Here is a 27272-nt window from a genome sequence, read left to right as displayed (position 1 = left end):
CCTCTTAAACTCAGTCCTAAATCTACTTCCCCTTATTTTGAGGCTATGCCCCCTAGTTCTGCTTTCACCCGCCAGTGGAAACAACCTGCCCGCATCTATCCTATCTATTCCCTTCATAATGTTATATGTGTCCATAAGATCCTTATAAATTCCAACGAGTACAGTCCCAGTCTACTCAACCTCTCCTCGTAATCCAACCCCTTCAACTCTGGGATTAACCTAGTGAATCTCCTCTGCACACCCTCCAGCGCCAGTACGTCCTTTCTCAGGTAAGGAGACCAAAGTCCAAATTAAAAACAGCCACCATCACCGTACAATTAGTTTTAGGCAAATTAATGGAGTTAAAAGCTGGCAAGTCCCCTGGAGTTGATGTTTTGCATCCCAGCATCATAAAGGAGGTAATTGCAGAGATCCTGGCTGCATTGGTAGTCATTTTCTGAAAATCCTTGGATTCTGGAACTGTGCCACTAGGTTTGATAATTGCAAATGTGATATCCTTCTTCAAAAAGGGATGGAGGCAAATCCAGGAATCTACAAGCCGGTTAGTCTAAATATTAGAATTGACTATTGAGGAGAGAATAGCACTGATTTTGGAAAGTTAGAATCTGATCAAGCAGAGTCAGCATGGTTTCAAGATCTGCACTGAGTATTGTCTCATTGCATCAGAGTGTAGCTGGAGTTTGATGAAATGGGAAATCTCAAGGGGTAAATTTTAAGGAATAATTTAATTTAAGGGATAATTTCAATCTAAAGTCTAGCTTGTTCTTTAATTCAGGAATTAACTAAAAGTTGCTCCTTTGACTGAGTGAAATTGCAGCTTTAAAACAGGACATAGAACATAGAACAGTACAGCACAGAACAGGCCCTTCGGCCCTCGGTGTTGTGCCGAGCCATGATCACCCTACTCAAACCCACGTATCCACCCTATACCCGTACCCCAACATCCCTCCCCCCTTAACCTTACTTTTTAGGACACTACGGGCAATTTAGCATGGCCAATCCACCTAACCCGCACATCTTTGGACTGTGGGAGGAAACCGGAGCACCAGGAGGAAACCCACGCACACACGGGGAGGATGTGCAGACTCCGCACAGACAGTGACCCAGCCGGGAATCGAACCTGGGACCCTGGAGCTGGAGCTGTGAAGCATTTATGCTAACCGCCATGCTACCGTGCTGCCCTTAGAGTTTATAGACTCTAAGCTGAAGCTAGTTAATTAAACAACTGGTTTAATCCAGTTTCAGAAACCTTGAATTAGGGCCATTAAAAGAGGGCTCCTTCAATGCTGTCTTGCCCACACTGAGTGCTGCCTTGCTGCATCAGAGTGTAGCTGGAGTTTGGTAAAACAGGGAGTTGGGTGAAAGAGGGAGGAGCAGAGACAGCTGGACCTCTGAGTGACAGCTCTACTCGGACAGCAAGCTAAATTTGAAAAACAATCCAGGAGCGATGTCATTGGAAAATGGTATGTTCATTGGCTGATAAATAACTGCAAATTTGCATTACATATTCTAAATTGCTTTCAGATTAAGGGTAAAAGTGAGAAATATTTTACAAATTACAAAAACTAAAAACCAGTTGGAAATTTAAAACACACAAATGAAAAACTAGTTAAATAAAATAGAGATTCAAGGTCAGACACTATGTTGTACCTGCATGATGTGGGAATTGGTTGACCCCATTGTGGTTCCTTGTGAACACATCTGTAGCAAGTGTTGGTTGCTCGTGGAACTTTGGCTCAGAGTTGGTGAATTGAAGTCTGAGCTTCGGATGCTGCAACATATCAGGGAGAAGGAGAGTTACCTGTACGCTGTGTTTCAGGAGGCAGCCACACCCCTTAGAATAACTACCTTGAGTTCGGCCAATGGTCAGGGACAGGAGAATGAAACTGTGAATGAGGCAGGTAGAGGGAACCAAGAGGTAGGGTTGCAGGAGCCTTGGCCCTTGTCCTTGTCCAACAGGTTTGAGGTTCTTGCTCCCTGTGTGGACAGGAGTGGGGACTGGACTGTAGGGAGGATGAGGAAACTGACCATAGCACTGTGGTACAGGGAGCCATTCAAGTGGGGAGAGAGAAAAGAAATGTAGTCGGAATCAAGCATAGTATAGTTCGGGGCTTAGACACTGTTCCCTGTGACCGGATTCGAGAGTCCCAAAGGTTGTGTTACCGACCTGGTGCCAGGATACCTCACCTGGGCTGCAGAGGTACACAGGTTCAGCAGGTTATAAAGAAGACAGATGGAATTTTGGCCTTTCTAGCTAAAGGAATAGAGCATAAAAGTAGGGACGTGTTGCTGCAACTGTACAAGGTGAGACTGCACCTGAAGTACTGTGAACAGTTTTGATCCCCTTATTTGAGGAGGGATGTAGTTGCATTAGAGACAGTTCAGGCAGGTTCAGTTCTGACAGTTCAGAGCAGACAGGGAGATAGACATAGACATAGGCATAGAACAGTACAGCACAGAACAGGCCCTTCAGCCCTCGATGTTGTGCCGAGCAATGATCACCCTACTCAAACCCATGTATCCACCCTATACCCGTAACCCAACAACCCCCCACTTAACCTTACTTTTAATGACATTACGGGCAATTTAGCATGGCCAATCCACCTAACCCGCACATCTTTGGACTGTGGGAGGAAACCGGAGCACCCGGAGGAAACCCACGCACACACGGGGAGGACGCGCAGACTCCACACAGACAGTGACCCAGCCGGGAATCAAACCTGGGGCCCTGGAGCTGTGAAGCATTTATGCTAACCACCATGCTACCGTGCTGAAAACAGTGGGACTGGTGGCCTGAAGTGCATATGTTTTAATGCAAGAAGTATAACAGGTAAGGCAGAGGAACGTAGATCTTGGATTAGTACTTGGAACTATGATGTTGTTGCCATTACAGGGACCTGGTTGAGGGAAGGACAGGTTTGGCAGGTAAACATTCCAGGATTTAGATGTTTCAGGCGGGTTAGAGGGGGATGTAAAAAGGTGGAGGAGTTGCGCTACTGGTTAGGGAGAACATCACAGCTGTACTGCGGGAGGACACCTCAGAGGGCAGTGAGGCTATATGGGTAGAGATCAGGAATAAGAAGGGTGCAGTCACAATGTTGGGGGTTTACTACAGGCCTCCCAACAGTCAGCGAGAGATAGAGGAGCAGATAGGTAGACAGATTTTGGAAACGAGTAAAAGCAACAGGGTTGTTGTGATGGGAGACTCTAACTTTCCCAATATTGACTGGGACTCACTTAGTGCTAGGAGCTTGGGGTTTGTAAGGAGCATCCAGGAGGGCTTCTTAAAACAATATGTAGATAGTCCAACTAGAGAAGGGACTGTACTGGACCTGGTATTGGGGAATGAGCCCGGCCAGGTGGTAGATGTTTCAGTAGGGGAGCATTTCGGGAACAGTGACCACAATTCAGTAAGTTTTAAAGTGCTGGAGGACAAGGATAAGAGTGGTCCGCGGGTGAATGTGCTAAATTGGGGGAGGCTCATGATAACAATATTCGGCGAGAACTGAAGAACATAGATTGGGGGCGGATGTTTGAGGGTAAATCAACATCTGACATGTGGGAGGCTTTCAAATGTTAGTTGAAAGGAATTCAGGACCGGCATGTTCCTGTGAGGAAGAAGGATAAATATGGCAAATTTCGGGAACCTTGGAAACGAGAGATATTGTAGGCCTCGTCAAAAAGAAAAAGGAGGCATTTGTCAGGGCTAGAAGGCTGGGAACAGATTAAGCCTGTGTGGAATATAAGGAAAGTAGGAAGGAATTCAAGCAAGGAGTCAGGAGGGCTAAAAGGGGTCATGGAAAGTCATTAGCAAATAGTTTAAGGAAAATCCCGAAGCTTTTTACACGTGCATAAAAAGCAAGAGGGTAGCCAGGGAGAGGATTGGCCCACTGAAGGACAGGGGAGGGAATCTATGCGTGAAGCCAGAGGAAATGGGCAAGATACTAAATGAATACTTTGCATCAGTATTCACCAAAGAGAAGGAATTGGTGGATGTTGAGTCTGGAGAAGGGTGTGTGGATAGCCTGGGCCACATTGAGATTCAAAAAGACTGTGTTAGGCGTACTTGAAAAATATTGAGGTAGATAGGTCCCCAGGGCCGGATGGGATCTGTCATGATATGCAGACATGTACATAATGAGATACAAACAGGCAGCTAATGAATACAGAGAACAGGACATAACCAATCAGCAGGCAGAACACTTGGGGTTGTTTACAACTATAAAAGGCATGAGGCACTCGCACTCCATCTCTTTCCACTGGTGACATCTACAGTGTGAGTCAGGGTGTACATATCATATAACTCCTACAGCACGTGGCTAAGAGCTAGTCTGGTTCAGTCAGACAGATTAATCACACTAGATTAGCAGAGAGTCGAACTCACAGAGGATTGAGTTAACTGTGTGGCAGGTTCAATAAATCATATTGAACGAACTTCAAGGTGTGGAGCATCTCTCAGGTAAAGCTGCATCCAATTGCAGCCCGTGTTATCTTACTGTGCTTAACATGACAGGATCAACCCCAGAATACTGAAGGAGGCAAGAGAGGAATTTGCTGAGGCCTTGGCAGAAATCTTTGGATCTTCACTGTCTTCAGGTGATGTTCCAGAGGACTGGAGAATAGTCAATGTTGTTCCTTTGTTTCAGAAGGGTAGCAAGGATAATCCAGGAAACTACAGGCCGGTAAACCTTATGTCAGTGGTAGGGAAATTACTGGAGAGAATTCTTGGAGACAGGATCTACTCCCATTTGGAAGCAAGTGGTCGTATTCGCGAGAGGCAGCACGGTTTTGTGAAGGGGAGGTCGTGTCTCACTAACTTGATAGAGTTTTTCGACAAGGTCACAAAGATGATTGATGCAGGTAGGGCAGTGGATGTTGTCTATCTGGACGTCAGTAAGGCGTTTTACAAGGTCCCTCATGGCAGACTGGTACAAGAGGTGAAGTCACAGGGGATCAGAGGTGAGCTGGCAAGATGGATACAGAACTGGCTAGGTCATAGAAGGCAGAGAGTAGCAATGGAAGGGTGCTTTTCTAATTGGAGGGCTGTGACTAGTGGTGTTCCGCAGGGATCAGTGCAGGGACCTTTGCTGTAAATTGAGGGCAGCACAGTAGCATTGTGGATAGCACAATCGCTTCACAGCTCCAGGGTCCCAGGTTCGATTCCGGCTTGGGTCACTGTCTGTGCGGAGTCTGCACATCCTCCCCGTGTGTGCGTGGATTTCCTCCGGATGCTCCGGTTTCCTCCCACAGTCCAAAGATATGCGGGTTAGGTGGATTGACCATGATAAATTGCCCTTAGTGTCCAAAATTGCCCTTAGTGTTGGGTGGGGTTACTGAGTTATGGGGATAGGGAGGAGGTGTTGACCTTGGGTAGGGGGTAGGGTGCTCTTTCCAAGAGCCGGTGCAGACTCGATCGGCCGAATGGCTTCCTTCTGCACTGTAAATTCTATGTAAATGATTTGGAGGAAAATGGTAACTAGTCTGATTAGTAAGTTTGCAGACGACACAAAGTTTGGTGGAATTGCGGATAGCGCTGAGGACTGTCAGAGGATACAGCAAGATTTAGATCTGGGCGCTGTGGGATCTGCGCATGCGCAGTTGCGCCAGCGCCAACGAGGACATGCGCAGTTGCGCCAGCGCCAACGAGGACATGCGCAGTGGCCTCCTTCCTCACGCCGGCCCCGACGCAATATGGCGCAGGACTGCAGGGGCCGGCGTGCGGGAAAGGAGGCCCCCAACCACAGAGGCCGGCCCACCAATCGTGGGTCCCGATCACGGGCCAAGCCACATTAGAGGCCCCACCCAAAGGTCGGAACCCCCCCTCCCTCCCACAGGCCGCCACCCGGCCCTTACACGCTGGCCCAGAGCAGGTTAGAACGGCGCCAGCGGGACTCGGCTCCTTTCCTACGGCAGCTTGGCCCATCCGGGCCAGAGGATCGGCGGGCCGGCCGGGTAGAGAGGCCCGCGACTGGTGCTGCACCAACCATGCCGGCGCCAATGGCGCTGATTCTCCGCAGTGTGGAGGCGGCGTGGCACGTTCGCGGGGATTCTCCGGCTAGGTGTGGGGCTGGGAGAATCCCGCATTACTTCTCTCAAAGGTTTGTGAATCTGTGGAACTCAATATCCCAGAGTGCAGTGGATGCCGGTACTTTGAATAAATTTAAGGGGATTAAGAAAATTAAATTTTTAATTAGTAATGGGCTGAAGGGTTATGGAGAACGGGCAGGAAAGTTGAGGCTGAGATGAGATTAGCCATGATCGTATTGAATGGTGGAGCGGGCTCGAGAGGATGAATTGCCTACTCCTGCTCCTAGTTTCATGCTCTATGTTCTTATGAAAGGGAAATCATGTCGAACAAATTTACTAGATCTTTGAGCAGATTTCAGCCAGAGTAGGTAGAGAAGAACTAGTTGATGTCATATATTTGGATTTTCAAAAGGCATTTGATAAGGAGTTGGACAAAAGGCTATTACACGAGATTGGAGCTCATGGTGTTGGAAGTAATATTCTGGCATGGTTAGATGATTGGCTAATTAACAAGAAGCAGCAAGTAGTGATAAGGGGGTGTCCTTCTTAGATTGTAGGGCAATAACTAGTGTAGTGCCACAGGTGTCAGTGCTGGGACTGCAGCTCTTCACAGCACATTAATGATTCAGAGGAGGGAACATAGTGTACTCTGGCCAAATTTGCAGTTGATGCGAAGGTGGAAGGGGTGGCAGGTTGTAGGTTTACAGAGAGATATTACCAGTTTCAGTGAATGGGCTGAAAATTGACAAATGGAGTACAACGTGGGAAAATGTGAGTGTTCATTTTGGAAGAAAGAATGAGACGGCAGATTTGTATTTAAATGGAGAAAGTCTGCAGAAAGCTGTAGCACAAAGTGGGTCCTTGGTCATGAAACCCAGAAAGCTAGCATACAAGGAAGGGCAAATTGAATGCTGGCTTTTATTTCAAGGGGGCTGGAGTATAAAAATTGTGATGAATGTAGAAATTTCAGATGTATTGTATTAAAAGCATTTGGCGCAGTAAGGGTTAAAATCCTGACTTAGTGTGCAACTGCTGCAGTCATGTTTTTAAAATAATTCCGGGTTTGAAAGGTTGGGAGCCAGGAGTGCAATTAAGGAATCATAAAAAGCTTGGGCTAATGGAATGTTGTTTGGATTAAGGGATTTCCCTGTGGAGTTAATTAGAATTCAACTTGGTGAGATGATGTTGTTACTGGTGGAGCTAAGTTACCAGGCATTTTGAAGGAAAGCAGGTCAGTTGAGCTATGGATGAAGTTGTGAACACAAGTCAAGCAGTTTTCTCTCTGTAGTTCAATTAAAAGACATGTATGCAGACAGAAGAGCATGTGGTTGGAAATGTGAACAAGCCAGCTGAAACTGTTTCTGTATTGTTCTGACAGGATTCAGATCTTGTCTTCAAAGCAATCTCAAAGGATCTTCTTTTCTCAAAGAAAATTTCTGTAAAGCAAGTATTGCTGAGTGCCAATGGTATTTAACGGTGGATTGAGGGCTGAGATGCGTTTTTTTTTGGTTAAGTGGTAATAAAGATAGCAGTTAAGGGTTACTGTATTCACTGTATTGAGTAGCATTGTTTAAGGGGTAATTGTAAGCTATTTTATGGTGTGATAGTAAAGATATTTTTATACTGTGTTAGTAATAATGTTTGTTTTAATATACTATGTCCCTATTTTGTGCGAAATCACTCCTGGAGCGATGTATGCTTTCCTCACAGTCTTACCAAATTAAAATAAAATATTGGGGTTTCTATTCAGTTTCCAAGCCACTGTTAGGGTCTGGTCTGGTAATAAAGTAAAGAGGTGTTGCTGCGACTTTACAAGGTACCAGTGAAACCACATTTATAATACTTTGTGCAGTTTGGGTCCCCTTATTTAAGGAAAGTTATATTATAAAATCTATGATTTACAGTGCAGAAGGAGGCCCATCGAGTCTGCGCTTCCACTCTATCCCCATAACCCAGTAACTCTACCAAAGCTGGTGGTTACACAGGCTTCAACAAAGGGTCACCTGGACTCGAAACGTTAGCTCTCCCTACAGATACTGCCGGACCTGCTGAGATTTTGCAGCATTTTCTCTTTGGTTTCATACTCTACCTAACGTTTTGGACACTAAGGGGCAATTTAGCATGGCCAACACACCTAATCTACACATCTTTGGACTGTGGGAGGAAACCAGAGCACCCGGAGGAAAACCCATGTAGACACGAGGGGCGCAATTCTCCACCCCCCACGCCGGGTGGGAGAATAGTGGGAGAGCCTCCTGACATTATTCACGCCCTCCCGCTATTCTCCCCCCAACGCCCGACCCACGCCACGAATCGCTGCTCGCCGTTTTTCACGGCGAGCGGCGATTCTCCGAGGCCGATGGGCCGAGCGGCCGGGCCTTCACGCCCGTTTCAACACAGCAGCAAACACACCTGCTCGCTGCCGTCGTGAAACGGGCGCCAGATGCCCGGTTGCAGCATCTGGGGGCCCGATTGGCACGGCAGTACAACGGCCGTACATAGGCCCGCGATCGGTACCCACCGATCGCGGGCCGTGCATCCGTAATGGACGCACTCTTTCCCCTCCGCCGCCCCGCAAGATCAAGCTGCCACATCTTGCGGGGCGGCTGAAGGAAAAGACGCCAACTGCGAATGTGCGGGTTGGCGTTGTCCAACCTGCGCATGCGCGGCTGATGTCATCGGCCATGTCAGCCGGCGTGACGCTTGATGTGCGGCCTTGACGACCGTCGTCAAGCCGCCATGATGCACGGGGCTGTGATCCTAGCCCCGCCCGGGGGGGGAGAATCGGCCCCGGAAGTGGGCGTGAAGTCTGCCATGGGTCACAGCCTGTCCCACGGCAGCCTTTACGATTCTCCGCATTTGCGGAGAATCTCGCCCGGGGAGTATGTGCAAACTCCATACAGACAGTGACCCGAGGCCGGAATTGAATCAGGGTCCCTGGCGTGCTAACCACTGTGCCTACATGCCTATTAGAATTGGAGGAAGTACGGGGAAGGTTTATTTGGAAGATCCCAAGTGGGGGTCTTCCATCTGAGTAAAGATTAAACAGGTTGGGTCTGTACTCCCTGCAGTTCAGAAGAATGAGAAGTGATATGATTGGAATGCATAATATTCTTAGGGGGTAAATGTTGGGAGAATGTTTCCACTCATGCGGGAGTGTAGGACCAGAGGGCATAGTTGCAGAGTAAGGGGTGCTCATTTAGATGGTTTTGAGGGAGAATTTCTTCTCTCAAAAAGTGGTGAATCTTTGGAATTCTCTACCCCAGGAAGCTATGGAGGCCGAGTCCTTGAAATTTTCCAGGCTGCTATTGACAGGTTTTGAATCATTCGGGGAATTTAGAGAGAAGTCAGGACAAAGAACAAAGAAAAATTACAGCACAGGAACAGGTCCTTCGGCCCGCCAAGCCTGCGCCGATCCAGATCCTCTATCTAAAATGTCACCTATTTTCTAAGGATCTGTATCCCTCTGCTCCCTGCCCATTCATGTATCTCTAGATACATCTTAAATGATGCTATCGTGCCCGCCTCTGCCACCGCCGCAGGCAATGCGTTCCAGGCACCTACCACCCTCTGCGTATAGAACTTTCCAGGCATGTCTCCCTTAAACTTTCCCCCTCTCACCTTGAACTCGTGACTCCTAGTAATTGAGTCCCCCACTCTGGGAAAAAGCTTGTTGTTTATGCCTCTCACGATTTTGTAGACCTCAATGAGGTCCCCCCTCAACCTCCGTCTTTCTAATGAAAATAATCCTAATCTACTCAACCTTTCTTCATAGCTAGCACCCTCCATACCAGGCAACATCCTGGTGAACTTCCTCTGCACCTTCTCCAAAGCATCCACATCCTTTTGGTAATGCGGCGACCAGAACTGTACGCAGTATTCCAAATGTGGCCGAATCAAAGTCTTATACAACTGTAACATGACCTGCCAAATCTTGTACCCAATACCCCTTCCGATGAAAGAAAGCATGCCGCATGCCTTCTTGACCACTCTATCGACCTGCGCAGCCACCTTCAGGGTACAATGGACCTGAACACCCAGATATCTCTGTGCATCAATTTTCCCCAGGGCTTTTCCAGTACCGTATAGTTCACTCTTGAATTGGATCTTCCAAAATGCATCACCTCGCATTTGCCCAGATTGAACTCCATCTGCCATTTCTCCACCCAACTCTCCAATCTATCTATATTCTGCTGTATTCTCGGACAGTGCCCTTCACTATCTGCAACTCCACCAATCTTAATATCATCTGCAAACTTGCTAATCAGACCACCTATACCTTCCACCAGATCATTTTTGTATATCACAAACAACAGTGGTCCCAGCACGGATCCTTGTGGAACACCACTGGTCACAGTTCTCCATTTTGAGAAACTCCCCTTCACCACTACTCTCTGTCTCCTGTTGCCCAGCCAGTTCTTTTTCCATCTAGCTAGTACACCCTGGACCCCATGAAACTACACTTTTTCCATCAGCCTACCATGGGGAACCTTATCAAATGCCTTACTGAAGTCCATGTATATGACATCAACAGCCCTTCCCTCATCAATCAACTTTGTCACTTCCTCAAAAAATTCTATTAAGTTGGTAAGACATGACTTTCCCTGCACAAAACCATGTTGCCTATCACTGATAAGCCCATTTTCTTCCAAACGGGAGTAGATCCTATCCCTCAGTATCTTCTGCAGCAGCTTCCCTACCACTGATGTCAGGTTCACCGGTCTATAATTATCTGAATTATCCCTGCTACCCTTCTTAAACAAGGGAAAACATTAGCAATTCTCCAGTCCTCCGGTACTTCACCCGTGTTCAAGGATGCTGCAAAGATATCTGTTAAGGCCCCAGCTATTTCCTCTCTCACTTCCCTCAGTAACCTGGGATGGATCCCATCCGGACCTGGGGACTTGTCCACCTTAATGCTTTTTAGAATACCCAACACATCCTCCCTCCTTATGCCAACTTGACCTAGAATAATCAAACATCTATCCCTAACCTCAACATCCATCATGTCCCTCTCCTCGGTGAATTCATTAGCACGTGGCACTGGGAGTTATCCTGAGATCACTGTCTTTGAAATTCTGCTTTTAAGTCTCTTTCCTAGCTCGCTAAAATCTGCCTTCATGATGTGATCCCTCTTCCTACCTATGTCATTGGTACCCATGTGGACCATCCGTCATGTCCCTCTCCTCGGTGAATACCGATGCAAAGTACGCGTTAAGAATCTCACCCATTTTCTCTGACTCCACGCATAACTATCCTCCTTTGTCCTTGAGTGGGCCAACCCTTTCTCTAGCTACCCTCTTGCTCCTTATATATGAATAAAATGCTTTGGGATTTTCCTTAACCCTGTTTGCAAAAGATATTTCATAACCCCTTTTAGCCCTCTTGATTCCTCGTTTCAGATTGGTCCTACATTCCCAATATTCTTCCAAAGCTTCAGTCGCCAACACCTTATGTACATAGAACATACAACATACAACATTACAGCGCAGTACAGGCCCTTCGGCCCTCAATGTTGCACCGACCTGTGAAACCACTCTAAAGTCCCTCTACACTATTCCCTTATCATCCATATGTCAATCCAATGACCATTTAAATGTCCTTAGTGTTGGTGAGTCCACTACTGTTGCAGGCAGGGCATTCCACGTCCTACGTAAAGAACCTACCTCTGACATCTGTCATATATCTATCTCCCCTCAATTTAAAGCTATGTCCCCTCTTGCTAGCCATCACCATCCGAGGAAGAAGGTTCTCACTGTCCACCCTATCTAATCCTCTGATCATCTTGTATGCCTCAATTAAGTCACCTCTTAACCTTCTTCTCTCGAACGAAACCAGCCTTAAGTCCCTCAGCCTTTCTTCATAAGATCTTCCTTCCATACCAGGCAACATCCTAGTAAATCTCCTCTGTACCCTTTCCAATGCTTCCACATCCTTCCGATAATGCGGCGACCAGGACTGCACGCAATACTCCAAATGCGGCTGCACCAGACTTTTGTACAGCTGCAACGTGACCTCATGGCTCCGAAACTCAATCCCTCTACCAATAAAAGCTAACACACCGTACGCCTTCTTAACAACCCTATCAAACTGGGTGGCATCTTTCAGGGATCTATGTACATGGACACCGAGATCTCTCTGCTCATCCACACCACCAAGAATCTTACCATTAGCCCAGTACTCAGTCTTCCTGTTACTCCTTCCAAAATGAATCACCTCACACTTTTCTGCATTAAACTCCATTTGCCACCTCTCAATCCAGCTCTGCAGCTTATCTACGTCCCTCTGTAACCTGCAACATCCTTCTGCACTGTCCACAACTCCACCGACTTTTACATAGAATTTACAGTGCAGAAGGAGGCCATTCAGCCCATCGAGTCTGCACCAGCTCTTGGAAAGAGCACCCTATCCCCTATCCAAGGTCAACACCTCCACCCTATCCCCATTACCCAGTAACCCCACCCAACACTAAGGGCAATTTTGGACACTAAGGGCAATTTATCATGGCCAATCCACCTAACCCACACATCTTTGGACTTTAGTGTCATCTGCAAATTTACTCACCCATCCTTCTACACCCTCCTCCAGGTCATTTATAAAAATGGCAAACAGCAGTGGCCCAAAACAGATCCTTGCGGTACACCACTAGTAACTGAACTCCAGGCTGAACATTCCCATCAACCGCCAGTTTCTGATCCAAACTGCTAAATCACCCTGAATCCCATGCCTCCGTATTTTCTGCAATAGCCTACCGTGGGGAACCTTATCAAACGCTTTACTGAAATCCATGTACACCACATCAACTGCTTTACCCTCATCCACCTGTTTGGTCACCTTCTCAAAGAACTCAATAAGGTTTGTGGGACACAAACTACCCTTCACAAAACTGTGTTGACTATTTCTAATCAAACTATTCCTTTCTAGATGATTATAAATCCTATCTCTCATAAACCTTTCCAAGATTTTGCACACCACAGAAGTAAGGCTCACTAGTCTATAGTTACTGGGGTTGCATCTACTCCACTTCTTGAACAAGGGGACAACATTTGCTATCCTCCAGTCTTCTGGCACTATTCCTGTAGACAATGACAACATAAAGATCAAAGCCAAAGGCTCAGCAATCTCTTCCCTAGCTTCCCAGAGAATCCTAGGTTAAATCCCATCCAGCCCAGGGGACATAGAACATAGAACATAGAACAGTACAACACAGAACAGGCCCTTCGGCCCTCAATGTTGTGCCGAGCAATGATCACCCTACTTAAACCCACGTAACCCGTATACCCGTAACCCAACAATCCCCCCATTAACCTTACACTACGGGCAATTTATCATGGCCAATCCACCTAACCCGCACATCTTTGGACTGTGGGAGGAAACCGGAGCACCCGGAGGAAACCCACGCACACACGGGGAGGACGTGCAGACTCCACACAGACAGTGACCCAGCCGGGAATCGAACCTGGGACCCTGGAGCTGTGAAGCATTGATGCTAACCACCATGCTACCGTGAGGCCCGAACTTATCTTATCTATTTTAACACTTATCTATTTTAACACTTTCCAGAATCGCTAACACCTGCTCCTTATGAACCTCAAGCCCTTCTAGTCTAGTCGCCTGTATCTCAGTATTCTCCTTGATAACATTGTCTTTTTTCTGACTGGCCCTATTCTTACCCTATTCATTCTTTTATTCCTGACATACCTATAGAAAGTTTTAGGGTTATCCTTGATCCAACCTGCCAAAGACTTCTCATGTCCCCTCCTGGCTCTTCTTCGCTCTCTCTTTAGGTCCTTCCTAGCTAACTTGTAACTCTCGAGTGCCCTAACTGAACCTTCACGTCTCACCTTTACATAAGCCTCCTTCTTCCTCTTGACAAGTGATTCAATTACTTTAGTAAACCACGATTCCCTCGCTCGACCACTTCCTCCCTGCCTTACAGGGAGCAGTAGCTGTTCCTTGAATGAGCTCCACATTTCAATTGTGCCCATCCCCTGCAGTTTCCTTCCCCATCCTATGCATCTTAAGTCTTGCCTCATCGCATCGTAATTGCCATTCCCCCAGCTATAACTCTTGCCCTGCGGTATATACCTATCCCTTGCCATCGCCTAAGTAAACGTAACTGAATTGTGGTCACTATCACCAAAGTGCTGACCTACTTCCAAATCTAGCACCTGTCCTGGTTCATTACCCAGTACCAAATCCAATGTGCCCTCGCCTCTCGTTGGCCTATCTACATACTGTGTCAGGAAATCCTCCTGCACACACTGGACAAAAACGGACCTATTATAGTACTCGATCTATAGCGTTTCCAGTCAATATTTGGAAAGTTAAAGTCCCCCATAACAACTACCCTGTTACTTTCGCTCCTATCCAGATTCATCTTTGCAATCCTTTCCTCTACATCTCTGAAACTTTTCGGAGGCCTATAGAAAACTCCCAACAGGGTGACCTCTCCTTTCCTGTTTCTAAAGGGGAGCGTTAGTGAGCGTGAGATAGAGGTAAAAATATGTAAACAGATTATGGAAGGATGTAGGAGCAGCAGGCTGGTGGTGATAGGAGATTTTATGCTTTATGTATGCTTCCTTTTTCCTCTTAGCTACTCTCACAATTTCACCTGTCATCCATGGTTCCCTAATCTTGCCATTTCTAGCCCTCACTTTCACAGGGACATGTCTGTTCTGAACTCTAAACAATCTCTCTTCAAAAGCCTCCCACATATCAAATGTGGATTTACCTTCAAATGGATGCTCCCAATCCACATTCCAGAGCTCCTGCCAAATTTTGGTATAGTTGGCCTTCCCCCAATTTAGCGCTCTTCCTTTAGGACCACTCTTGTCTTTATCCGTGAGTATTCTAAAACTTACGGAATTGTGATCACTATTCCAAAAGTAATCCCCGACTGAAATTTCAACCACCTGGCCGGGCTCATTCCCCAACACCAGGTCCAGTATGGCCCCTTCCTGAGTTGGACTATTTACATACAGCTCTTGAAAACCTTCCTGGATGCTCCTTACACATTCTGCTCCATCTAGACCTCTGACACTAAGTGTATCCCAGTCAATGTTGGGAAAATTAAAATCTCCTGTCACCGCCACCCTGTTGCCCCTACATCTTTCCATAATCTGTTTACATATTTGTACCTCTGACTCTCACTTTTGGGAGGTCTGTAGTACAGCCCCAACATTGTTACCGTACCCTTCCTATTTCTGAGCTCTGCCCATATCGCCTCACTGCTCGAGTCCTCCATAGTGCCCTCCTTCAGCATAGCTGTGATATCCTCTCTGACCAGGAATGCAACTCCTCCACCCCTTTTACCTCCCTCTCTATCCCGTCTGAAGCATCGATATCCTGGGACATTTAGTTGCCAATCATGCCCTTCCCTCAACCAAGTCTCAGTAATAGCAATAACATAATACTCCCAGGTACTAATCCAAGCCCTAAATTCATCTGCCTTACCTACTACACTTCTTACATTAAAACAAATGCACCTCAGACCACCAGTCCTTTTGCGTTCATCATCTACCCCCTGCCTACTCTTCCCCTTAGTCACGCTGACTTCATGATCTAGTTCCTTACAGGCTTTAGTTACTGCCTCCTTACTCATTTGCGGGCATCACGGTAGCATTGTGGATAGCACAATCGATTCACAGCTCCAGGGTCCCAGGTTCGATTCCGGCTTGGGTTACTGTCTGTGTGGAGTCTGCACGTCCTCCCATTGTGTGCGTGGGTTTCCTCCAGGTACTCCGGTTTCCTCCCACAGTCCAAAGATGTGCAGGTTAGGTGGATTGGCCATGATAAATTGCCCTTAGTGTCCAAAATTGCCCTTAGTGTTGGGTGGGGTTACTGGGTTATGGGGATAGGGTGGAGTGTTGACCTTAGGTAGGGTGCTCTTTCCCAAGAGCCGGTGCAGACTCGATGGGCCGAATGGCCTCCTTCTGCACTGTAAATTCTATATCTATACTGTCCACTAACCTCCTCATTTGGTTCCCATCCCCCTGCCACATTAGTTCAAACCCTCCCCAACAGCGTTAGCAAAAGCACCCCCAAGGACATTGGTTCCAGTCCCGCCCAGGTGCAGACTGTCCAATTTGTAGCAGTCCCACCTCCCCCAGAACCGGTCCCAATGTCCCAATAATCTGAACCCCTCCCTCCTGCACCATCTCTCAAGCCACGCATTCATCCTGCCTATTCTTTCATTTCTACTCTGACTACCGCATGGCACTGGTAGCAATCCTGAGATTACTACCTCTGAGGTCCAACTTCCCGTACCAGCCTCCCTGAACAGGCGCTGGAATGTGGCGACTAGGGGCTTTTCACAGTAACTTCGCTGAAGCCTACTTGTGACAATAAGCGATGTTCACTTTTTCACTTTCACTTTTTAACTTGGCTCCTAACTCCCTAAATTCTGATTGTAGGATCTCATCCCGTTTTTTACCTATATCATTGGTGCCTATATGCACCACGACAACTGGCTGTTCACCCTCCCCCTTCAGAATGTTCTGCAGCCAATCTGAGACATCCCTGACCCGTGCACCTGGGAGGGAACATACCATTCGGGAGTCTCATTTTCGACCACAGAACCGCCTATCTACTCCCATTACAATTGAATCCCCTATGACTATCGCCCTTCCACTCTTTCCCGCCCCCCCCCCCCCCCTTTCTGTACAGCAGAGCCAACCATGATGCCATGAGCCTGGCTACTGCTGCCTTCTCCTGGTGAGCCATCTCCGTCAACAGTATCCAAAACGGTATACCTGTTTTGGATGGAGTTGAGCGCAGGGGACACCTGCACTGCCTTCCTGCTTTTTCTCTGCCTTTTGGTCGCCCATTCCCTTTCTCCACGAGCAATCCTAATCTGTGCTGTGACCAATTCGCTAAACGTGCTATCCATGACCTCCTCAGCATCGCGGATGCCGCAAAGTGAGTCCATCCGCAGCTCCAGAGCCGTCATGCGGTCTAACAAGAGCTGCAGCTGGACACACTTCCCGCACATGAAGGACCCAGGGACATCAGCCATGTCCCTGAGCTCCCACATTGAGCAAGAGGAGCATAACACGGGTCTGAGATCTCCTGCCATTTTTAATCTTAAGTTTAACTTAGGAAAGTGGAATTAGTGAGTGGTAGATCAGCCATGATCTCCTTAAATGGCAGAACATGCTGGGAGGACACAATGGCCTCCTCCTATTCCTATTGAAGCACCTTGGAATGTTTATCATGTCACTGTGTTAACTTGCTACATTAATGTTTGCCATTGTTGTTGATGGCAAAATCCACAGTGAAAGATAGAATTCAGCTCTCGACTGTTGATGTGGGCACAGTTTTGAAATGTCTATCCACACAGGTTTGAATCCAAATCAGCTATGGCAAATTTCAAAGGACATGCGCTGCCAGGCAGCTTCTTCCTGCTCTTCGGGCTGTGGTGGTCAGCAAAGTATCCATTCAAATTCTTAATGAAGAAAAATAAGTCATCCAAAGTGTGCTTGGAGCGACTAGAACTTGCTGAGGGGATAGTCAAAGTCATTTTCTCACTGGTGGGTGAGTACACTGAGTCTTACCGTGATTGTTTTCTGCTGACCTGATAGTGAGGAAGCTGCAATGTGTCCTGAGACACAACTGATCACACTGACACACACACACTGACACACATACAGACACACACACACAGACACACACACACACACAGACTCACACACTGATACACATAATGACACACACACACTGACACACACTTGCATGCACACACACTGGCACACACACACACAGAATGACACACACACATACACTGACACACACTTGCATGCACACACACTGGCACACACACACACACACACTGACACACACACTGATACACACAATGACACACAATGACACACACAATGACACACACACACACTGAGACACGCACACACTGACACACACACTGACTCACACACTGATACACATAATGACACGCACACACTGGCACACACACACACAGACTGACACACACACATACACTGACACACATGAACACACAAGCTGACACATGCTAACACACTTTCACTGATATACACACACACACACAAACACACACGCTGTCACACTCACACTGACACACAAACACTGACATACACTGACACACACACAAACACACATACATGAACACACACTGACACACGCTGCCACACACACTCACTGACACACAGTCACACACTGACCCACACACAGTCGCACACACTGACACATACACTAACACACATGCACTGATAGACACATTGACACACAGATTGATACACACAGACTGACAAACACACTGACACACAGACACACTGACAGACACATACTGACAAACACACACTCACTGACCCACTCACTGACCCACTCACTGACACACACACACACTGACAGACACACTGACAGACACATACTGACAAACACACACACTCACTGACCCACTCACTGACACACACACTGACACACATACTGACAGACACACTGACAGACACATACTGACAAACACACACACTCACTGACCCACTCACTGACACACACACACTGACACACACACACTGACACACACACACTGACACACATACTGACAGACACATTCTGACACACATACTGACAAACACACACACTCACTGACCCACTCACTGACACACTCACTGACCCACTCACTGACACACTCACTGACACACACACACTGACACACACACTGACACACATACTGACAGACACATTCTGACACACATACTGACAAACACACACTCACTGACCCACTCACTGACACACTCACTGACCCACTCACTGACACACTCACTGACACACACACACTGACACACACACTGTGACACACATACTGACAGACACATTCTGACACACATACTGACAGACACATTCTGACACACATACTGACAAACACACACACTCACTGACCCACTCACTGACCCACTCACTGACACACACACACTGACACACATACTGACAGACACACTGACAGACACATACTGACAAACACACACACTCACTGACCCACTCACTGACACACTCACTGACAGACACATTCTGACACACATACTGACAAACACACACACTCACTGACACACTCACTGACACACTCACTGACACACACACTGTGACACACACACTGACACACATACTGACAGACACATTCTGACACACACACTGACACACACACACTGACACACACACACTGACAGACACACTGACAGACACATACTGACAAACACACACACTCACTGACCCACTCACTGACCCACTCACTGACACACACACTGTGACACACACACTGACACACATACTGACAGACACATTCTGACACACACACTGACACACACACACTGAGAGACACACTGACAGACACATACTGACAAACACACACACTCACTGACCCACTCACTGACACACACACTGACACACACACACTGACACACACACTGACACACTCACACTGACACACACACTGACAGACACACTGACAGACACATACTGACAAACACACACACTCACTGACCCACTCACTGACACACTCACTGACACACTCACACTGACACACACACTGACAGACACACTGACAGACACATACTGACAAACACACACACTCACTGACCCACTCACTGACACACTCACTGACACACACATTCTGACACACATACTGACAAACACACACACTGACTGACCCACTCACTGACCCACTCACTGACACACACACACTGACACACATACTGACAGACACATTCTGACACACATACTGACAAACACACACACTCACTGACCCACTCACTGACACACTCACTGACACACACACACTGACACACACACACTGTGACACACATACTGACAGACACATTCTGACACACATACTGACAAACACACACACTCACTGACCCACTCACTGACACACACACACTGACACACACACACTGACACACACACTGTGACACACACACACACACTGACAGACACATTCTGACGCACATACTGACAAACACACACACACTGACACACACACTGTGACACACACATTCTGACACACATACTGACAAACACACACACTCACTGACCCACTCACTGACCCACTCACTGACACACACACACTGACACACATACTGACAGACACATTCTGACACACATACTGACAAACACACACACTCACTGACCCACTCACTGACACACTCACTGACCCACTCACTGACACACTCACTGACCCACTCACTGACACACTCACTGACACACACACACTGACACACACACTGACACACACATTCTGACACACATACTGACAAACACACACTCACTGACCCACTCACTGACACACTCACTGACCCACTCACTGACACACTCACTGACACACACACACTGACACACACACTGTGACACACATACTGACAGACACATTCTGACACACATACTGACAGACACATTCTGACACACATACTGACAAACACACACACTCACTGACCCACTCACTGACCCACTCACTGACACACACACACTGACACACATACTGACAGACACACTGACAGACACATACTGACAAACACACACACTCACTGACCCACTCACTGACACACTCACTGACAGACACATTCTGACACACATACTGACAAACACACACACTCACTGACACACTCACTGACACACACACTGACACACACACTGTGACACACACACTGACACACATACTGACAGACACATTCTGACACACACACTGACACACACACACTGACAGACACACTGACAGACACATACTGACAAACACACACACTCACTGACCCACTCACTGACCCACTCACTGACACACACACTGTGACACACACACTGACACACATACTGACAGACACATTCTGACACACACACTGACACACACACACTGACAGACACACTGACAGACACATACTGACAAACACACACACTCACTGACCCACTCACTGACACACTCACTGACACACACACTGACACACACACACTGACACACACACTGACACACTCACACTGACACACACACTGACAGACACACTGACAGACACATACTGACAAACACACACACTCACTGACCCACTCACTGACACACTCACTGACACACTCACACTGACACACACACTGACAGACACACTGACAGACACATACTGACAAACACACACACTCACTGACCCACTCACTGACACACTCACTGACACACACATTCTGACACACATACTGACAAACACACACACTGACTGACCCACTCACTGACCCACTCACTGACACACACACACTGACACACATACTGACAGACACATTCTGACACACATACTGACAAACACACACACTCACTGACCCACTCACTGACACACTCACTGACACACACACACTGACACACACACACTGTGACACACATACTGACAGACACATTCTGACACACATACTGACAAACACACACACTCACTGACCCACTCACTGACACACACACACTGACACACACACACTGACACACACACTGTGACACACACACACACACTGACAGACACATTCTGACGCACATACTGACAAACACACACACACTGACACACACACTGTGACACACACATTCTGACACACATACTGACAAACACACACACTCACTGACCCACTCACTGACCCACTCACTGACACACACACACTGACACACATACTGACAGACACATTCTGACACACATACTGACAAACACACACACTCACTGACCCACTCACTGACACACTCACTGACACACACACACTGACACACACACACTGTGACACACATACTGACAGACACATTCTGACACACATACTGACAAACACACACACTCACTGACCCACTCACTGACACACACACACTGACACACACACACTGACACACACACTGTGACACACACACACACACTGACACACACACACTGACACACACACTGTGACACACACATTCTGACACACATACTGACAAACACACACACTCACTGACCCACTCACTGACCCACTCACTGACACACACACACTGACACACATACTGACAGACACATTCTGACACACATACTGACAAACACACACACTCACTGACACACTCACTGACACACACACACTGACACACACACACTGTGACACACATACTGACAGACACATTCTGACACACATACTGACAAACACACACACTCACTGACCCACTCACTGACACACACACACTGACACACACACACTGACACACACACTGTGACACACACACACACACTGACAGACACATTCTGACGCACATACTGACAAACACACACACACTGACACACACACTGTGACACACACATTCTGACACACATACTGACAAACACACACACTCACTGACCCACTCACTGACCCACTCACTGACACACACACACTGACACACATACTGACAGACACATTCTGACACACATACTGACAAACACACACACTAACTGACCCACTCACTGACACACACACACTGACACACACACTGTGACACACACACACTGTGACACACATACTGACAGACACATTCTGACACACATACTGACAAACACACACACTCACTGACCCACTCACTGACACACACACACTGACACACACACTGTGACACACACACACTGACAGACACATTCTGACGCACATACTGACAAACACACACACACACTGACACACACACACTGACACACACACTGTGACACACACATTCTGACACACATACTGACAAACACACACACTCACTGACACACTCACACTGTCACACACACACTGACACACATACACTGACACACATACACACACTGACACAAACATACACAGACTAACACACACACCGATATAAACGTACTGGCACACAAACACACACATTGCCACAATATGATACACACACTCACAGACTGACACACACCTACTGACACACAACTGACACACACACACACACACACACGACAGACACTGAATATACACAGCTACACATGCAAACACTGACACACATGAACACTGACACACATGAACAGTGACACACATGAACACTGACACACATGAACACTGAGACACATGCACATGCACGGACACACACACACAGTAACGCACACTGACATGCAAACCCATGCTGACACACACAGTGACGCAAACACAAGAACACACACACTGACAGATTGACACAAACGCGCACAATGACACTCACTGACACACACACAGTTGCACACACTGACACAGACACACACACTGACACACACTGACAGACATATTGACACACAGATTGATACACACACACTGACACACACACACACACTGAGACACACACACACACTGACGCACACTGACACACACGCTGACACAAACTGACAAACACACTGGCACACACACACTGGCACACAGACACACTGACTGACAAACACACACACTCACTGACACACTCATACTGTCACACACACACTGACACACATACACACACTGACACAAACATACACAGACTAACACACACACCGATATAAACGTACTGGCACACACAAACACACACATTGCCACAATATGATACACACACACACACACAGACTGACACACACCTAATGACACACAACTGAAACACACACTGAGAGACACTGAATATACACAGCTACACACGTAAACATTGACAGACATGAACACTGATACACACACACTGTGACACACGCTGACACAAACATGCGCACGTGCAGACACACACACAGTAACACACATACTGACACGCAAGCACACACTGACATGCAAACCCACGCTGACACACACAGTGACACAAACACTGACACACACACACATTGACACACAAACACGCACACTGTCACACACAAACGCTGAAACACAAAAACACAGTGATACACACACTGGCACACACAGACCAACACACACACAGACACGCACACTTAGACGCACACGCTCAATCACATACCGACACAAACATACTGACACACACACTAACACACACAAACTGACACACAGATAACACACGCTGACACACCCGTTGACACACACAGGCTGACACATTAGCACACGCACACTGACATACACAAAGACCAACATACACATACTGACACTCATACACACACTGACACACACACACACACACACACACACACGAGTGAAGACACGCGCATGCAAATGCGAACACACACTGACACATTCATACACACACACACTCTCACACGTGCCATCCTTGCCGCATTCTGTCCTCAGATTGTTCCCCCATAGCGGGAATGGCAGAGCAGTCTGTGGCCAAGGTGAAGATGGTGCAATGTTCTACTGGTTGCTGCAACTGATTATTTATTGGTGTATGTCAGAGATTTTCCATTTACTCTAGGAATTCTGGCCGAGCAGTTTGTGCCTGATGGGCCCCACCTGCACCTGCTGAGCGAGGATAGAGAATCCTGGGTCAAACTGATGAACTGGCAGCACAGCACCATGTACCTGTTCTTTGGTATCTCTGGGATTGTCGATATCCTCACATATTCCTCACTCAGGATTCCCATTGGCCTCGATCGCCTGTTCCTTTCACTGGCAGTATTTAATGAAGGTGAGTGACTTCATGCATTGCCTGCTCAACACAACAAGTAACACAACCCCCATCACTTTAACCATACGTTAGACACCAACAGATCTCCTAGGTAACTGAACACCACCCCCACATCTGACCCCCCCCCTCAAACCAATCCCACCCACCACACCGACACCCTTGTGATTAGTCCCATTGTTCCTCAGTATTAATGATCTGTACCTGGATGTGAGGTTGGAGATGGGCCCCCCCCATGGAGGCTGGACACAGCACTCCTCGCCGAGAAGGCATTCGGTGATAGAATGTCACAAACCATTGGCGGCCATGAAACCTTCAATCAGAATGGGGAGATCCCACCCTCTGCATTCTGGGAAGCTCTGAAGGCGATGATTGTTGTGTTTGATGTCTAGCAAGTAATCCATAGAACTGCTGGTGACCTGTCCGAACCTGAATATTTATTAATACGCACATGGTAAGGTAATGATCTGATCGAGAGCAGGTTATCACGGAGTTTCATTATACTCCCCAGGAACTACCCCGATGCATGACTGTCCTCATGTACGTCTTATAACCTTCTGCGGATCACTGTATCTGCCTGACTTATATCTGAGTGCCTTGTCACATGGCCACTGTCTCGAGACCGGATGGTGGATCTGTACTGCCACCAGCTGGTTGGAGGTCACACCACCAACTATCTACAATATTGTTTACAGGCATATCATCACATTCCCCTTCCTCAGGAAACATTACTGTCTGTTTACAAACGTGATTACTATTTTAATTTTAGATATTTGTGATATGTGTAAACAATATAAACAGATTTAACTAAGGTGTCCATAAACACCAACAATCTACAATATTGTTTACAGGCATATCACCACTGTGATAAGGTGGTAAATTATAGCTTACAGGGCTCTCAGAGGCTGGAAAGAGAGGGCGGCTGGGCAACATCCGGTTGACTCCATATTGGAGGTGGTTTGGCGATATTCCATTGCCTCGACAGTGAAGTACTGGCAGAGAGAAAGAAACTACAAATGTAATTTGACCTGCTCTCCGCAGGAAAGCAGTGAACCAGCTTCGACTTACACAGGTGACTTTTCATGAGCATGGAGACAAGGCTAGCTACACCAGTTGAGAAAGTAGGCAGCCACAAGGGAAACAGGGCAGGTGAAGGACAGGAACGGTAAACTAGTCGCATCGCCAGACAGGATTAACAAGACCTTTGCGACATTATATCATGGGCTGTACACCTTTGAGCCTCCAGAAGGGTATCGAAGATGAAACAGTTCCTCAACAGACTGGACATGCCGGTCATGGGGAAGGAAAAGAGACTGGGCCTAGATCTCGGAAAAGTCATGAAGGGCATTAACTCCATTCAGGTGGGGATGCGCTGAACCTGATGGATTCCCAGTGGACTGCTACCCTGCCGCCAGCCCTGGCTCAAGCCTCGATATCACTGCTCCCAAAAAACAACAAAGACCAAACAGGGTGCGGATCATACAGACCCATCTCACAACTAATCACTGACGCCAAAATCCTGCTGAAGGCCCTGGAGTAGTGGCTGGAGAGCTGCATATCAAAGGTAGTCGTGAAAGGTTAGATGGGCTTTGTCAAGGGCAGAGATCTCACAGCAAACATCAGGCACCTGCCCAACGAGATCACGGTCCCACCCGGGGAGAGAACACCAGAGGGGGGAGGTGGTAGCAGAGCTCGGGAGGCTGCCGTTCAAACTGACCCAGACCAAATTCTTACACCTGGGCATCCATGGTAGCACAAGTGGATAGCACTGTGACTTCACACCACCAGGATCCCAGTTTCAAATCCCCGCTGGGTCACTGTCTGTGCAGAGTCTGCATGTTCTCCCCATGTCGGCGTGGGTTTCGTCCGGGTGCTCCGGTTTCCTCCCACGTCTTGTGCAGGTTAGGTGGATTGGCTATGCTAAATTGCCCTTAGTGACCAAAAAGGTGAGGAGGGGTTATTGAGTTACGGGGATAGGGTGGAAGTGAGGGTTTAAGTGGGTCTGTGCAGACCCGATGGGCCGAATGACCTCCTTCTGCACTGTATGTTCTATGTTCTATGACTGGACACAGATCCACAAATGGAACCTGATGAGTCTGGTGAAAGAAGTAAAAAGGGATCTATACAATGTGCAGGGTAGGCTGATTGACCATGCTAAATTGCCCCTTCATTGGAAAAAATGAATTGGGTACTGTAAATGTATTTATTTTTTAAATGGGACCTGCAGAGGTGCGATTCGCCCGTACTGCCCAGGTTCCTTTTCTTGTTCAGATCCGTCCTGATCTTCATCCCCAAGGCCTTCTTCATCAAAGTTGATAAACCAATCATGGCATCTTTCTGTTGGGGGGGAGGGGGGGGGTAGAGAGAGCCTGAGGATTAGGAAGAAGATTCTACAAAGAAAGAGGAACATGGGAGGCTTGGTCCCCCTGAACCTTCTAGTCTACCACTGGGCAGCTACTGCAAAAAGAGTGTTGGAATGGGTCAAGGAACTGGAAGCAGAATAGGTCAGAATGGAGGACAGTTCCTGCACAGGAACAGCCCTCTGAGTACTGGCTACGACCTCACACCCATCCCCAACGGCAGATACTCAAAAAGTCTGTATGCCTTCCGCTGCGGAAGTGGCTACTAGCATAAATGTCTGGACCAGTTGAGTCACCAGGGAGTTTGGCAAGCTTGGATGGTATTTATTTCAATGCAAGATGCCTGATAAGCAAGGCAGATGAAT

General features: G+C 47.5%; 1 protein-coding gene across 2 annotated transcripts in view; it reads left to right on the top strand.

The window, feature by feature from the left end:
* tmem45b (transmembrane protein 45B) overlaps positions 1-27272 on the top strand; it is a 69177-nt gene that overhangs the window by 20293 nt on the left and 21612 nt on the right. For both annotated transcript variants that reach the window (XM_038779600.1, XM_038779601.1), the window contains exons 2-3: positions 17369-17562; positions 24338-24550. In XM_038779600.1, coding sequence (XP_038635528.1) covers positions 17388-17562; positions 24338-24550 — 388 coding nt within the window. In that variant the 5' untranslated portion in view covers positions 17369-17387. The remainder of the gene's footprint in view (positions 1-17368; positions 17563-24337; positions 24551-27272) is intronic.

The sequence above is a fragment of the Scyliorhinus canicula genome, chromosome 19 (assembly GCF_902713615.1).
Source record: "Scyliorhinus canicula chromosome 19, sScyCan1.1, whole genome shotgun sequence".
Taxonomy (NCBI): domain Eukaryota; kingdom Metazoa; phylum Chordata; class Chondrichthyes; order Carcharhiniformes; family Scyliorhinidae; genus Scyliorhinus; species Scyliorhinus canicula.
Note: the sequence above shows the minus strand (reverse complement) of the source record. Positions and strands in the feature narration are given on the sequence as shown.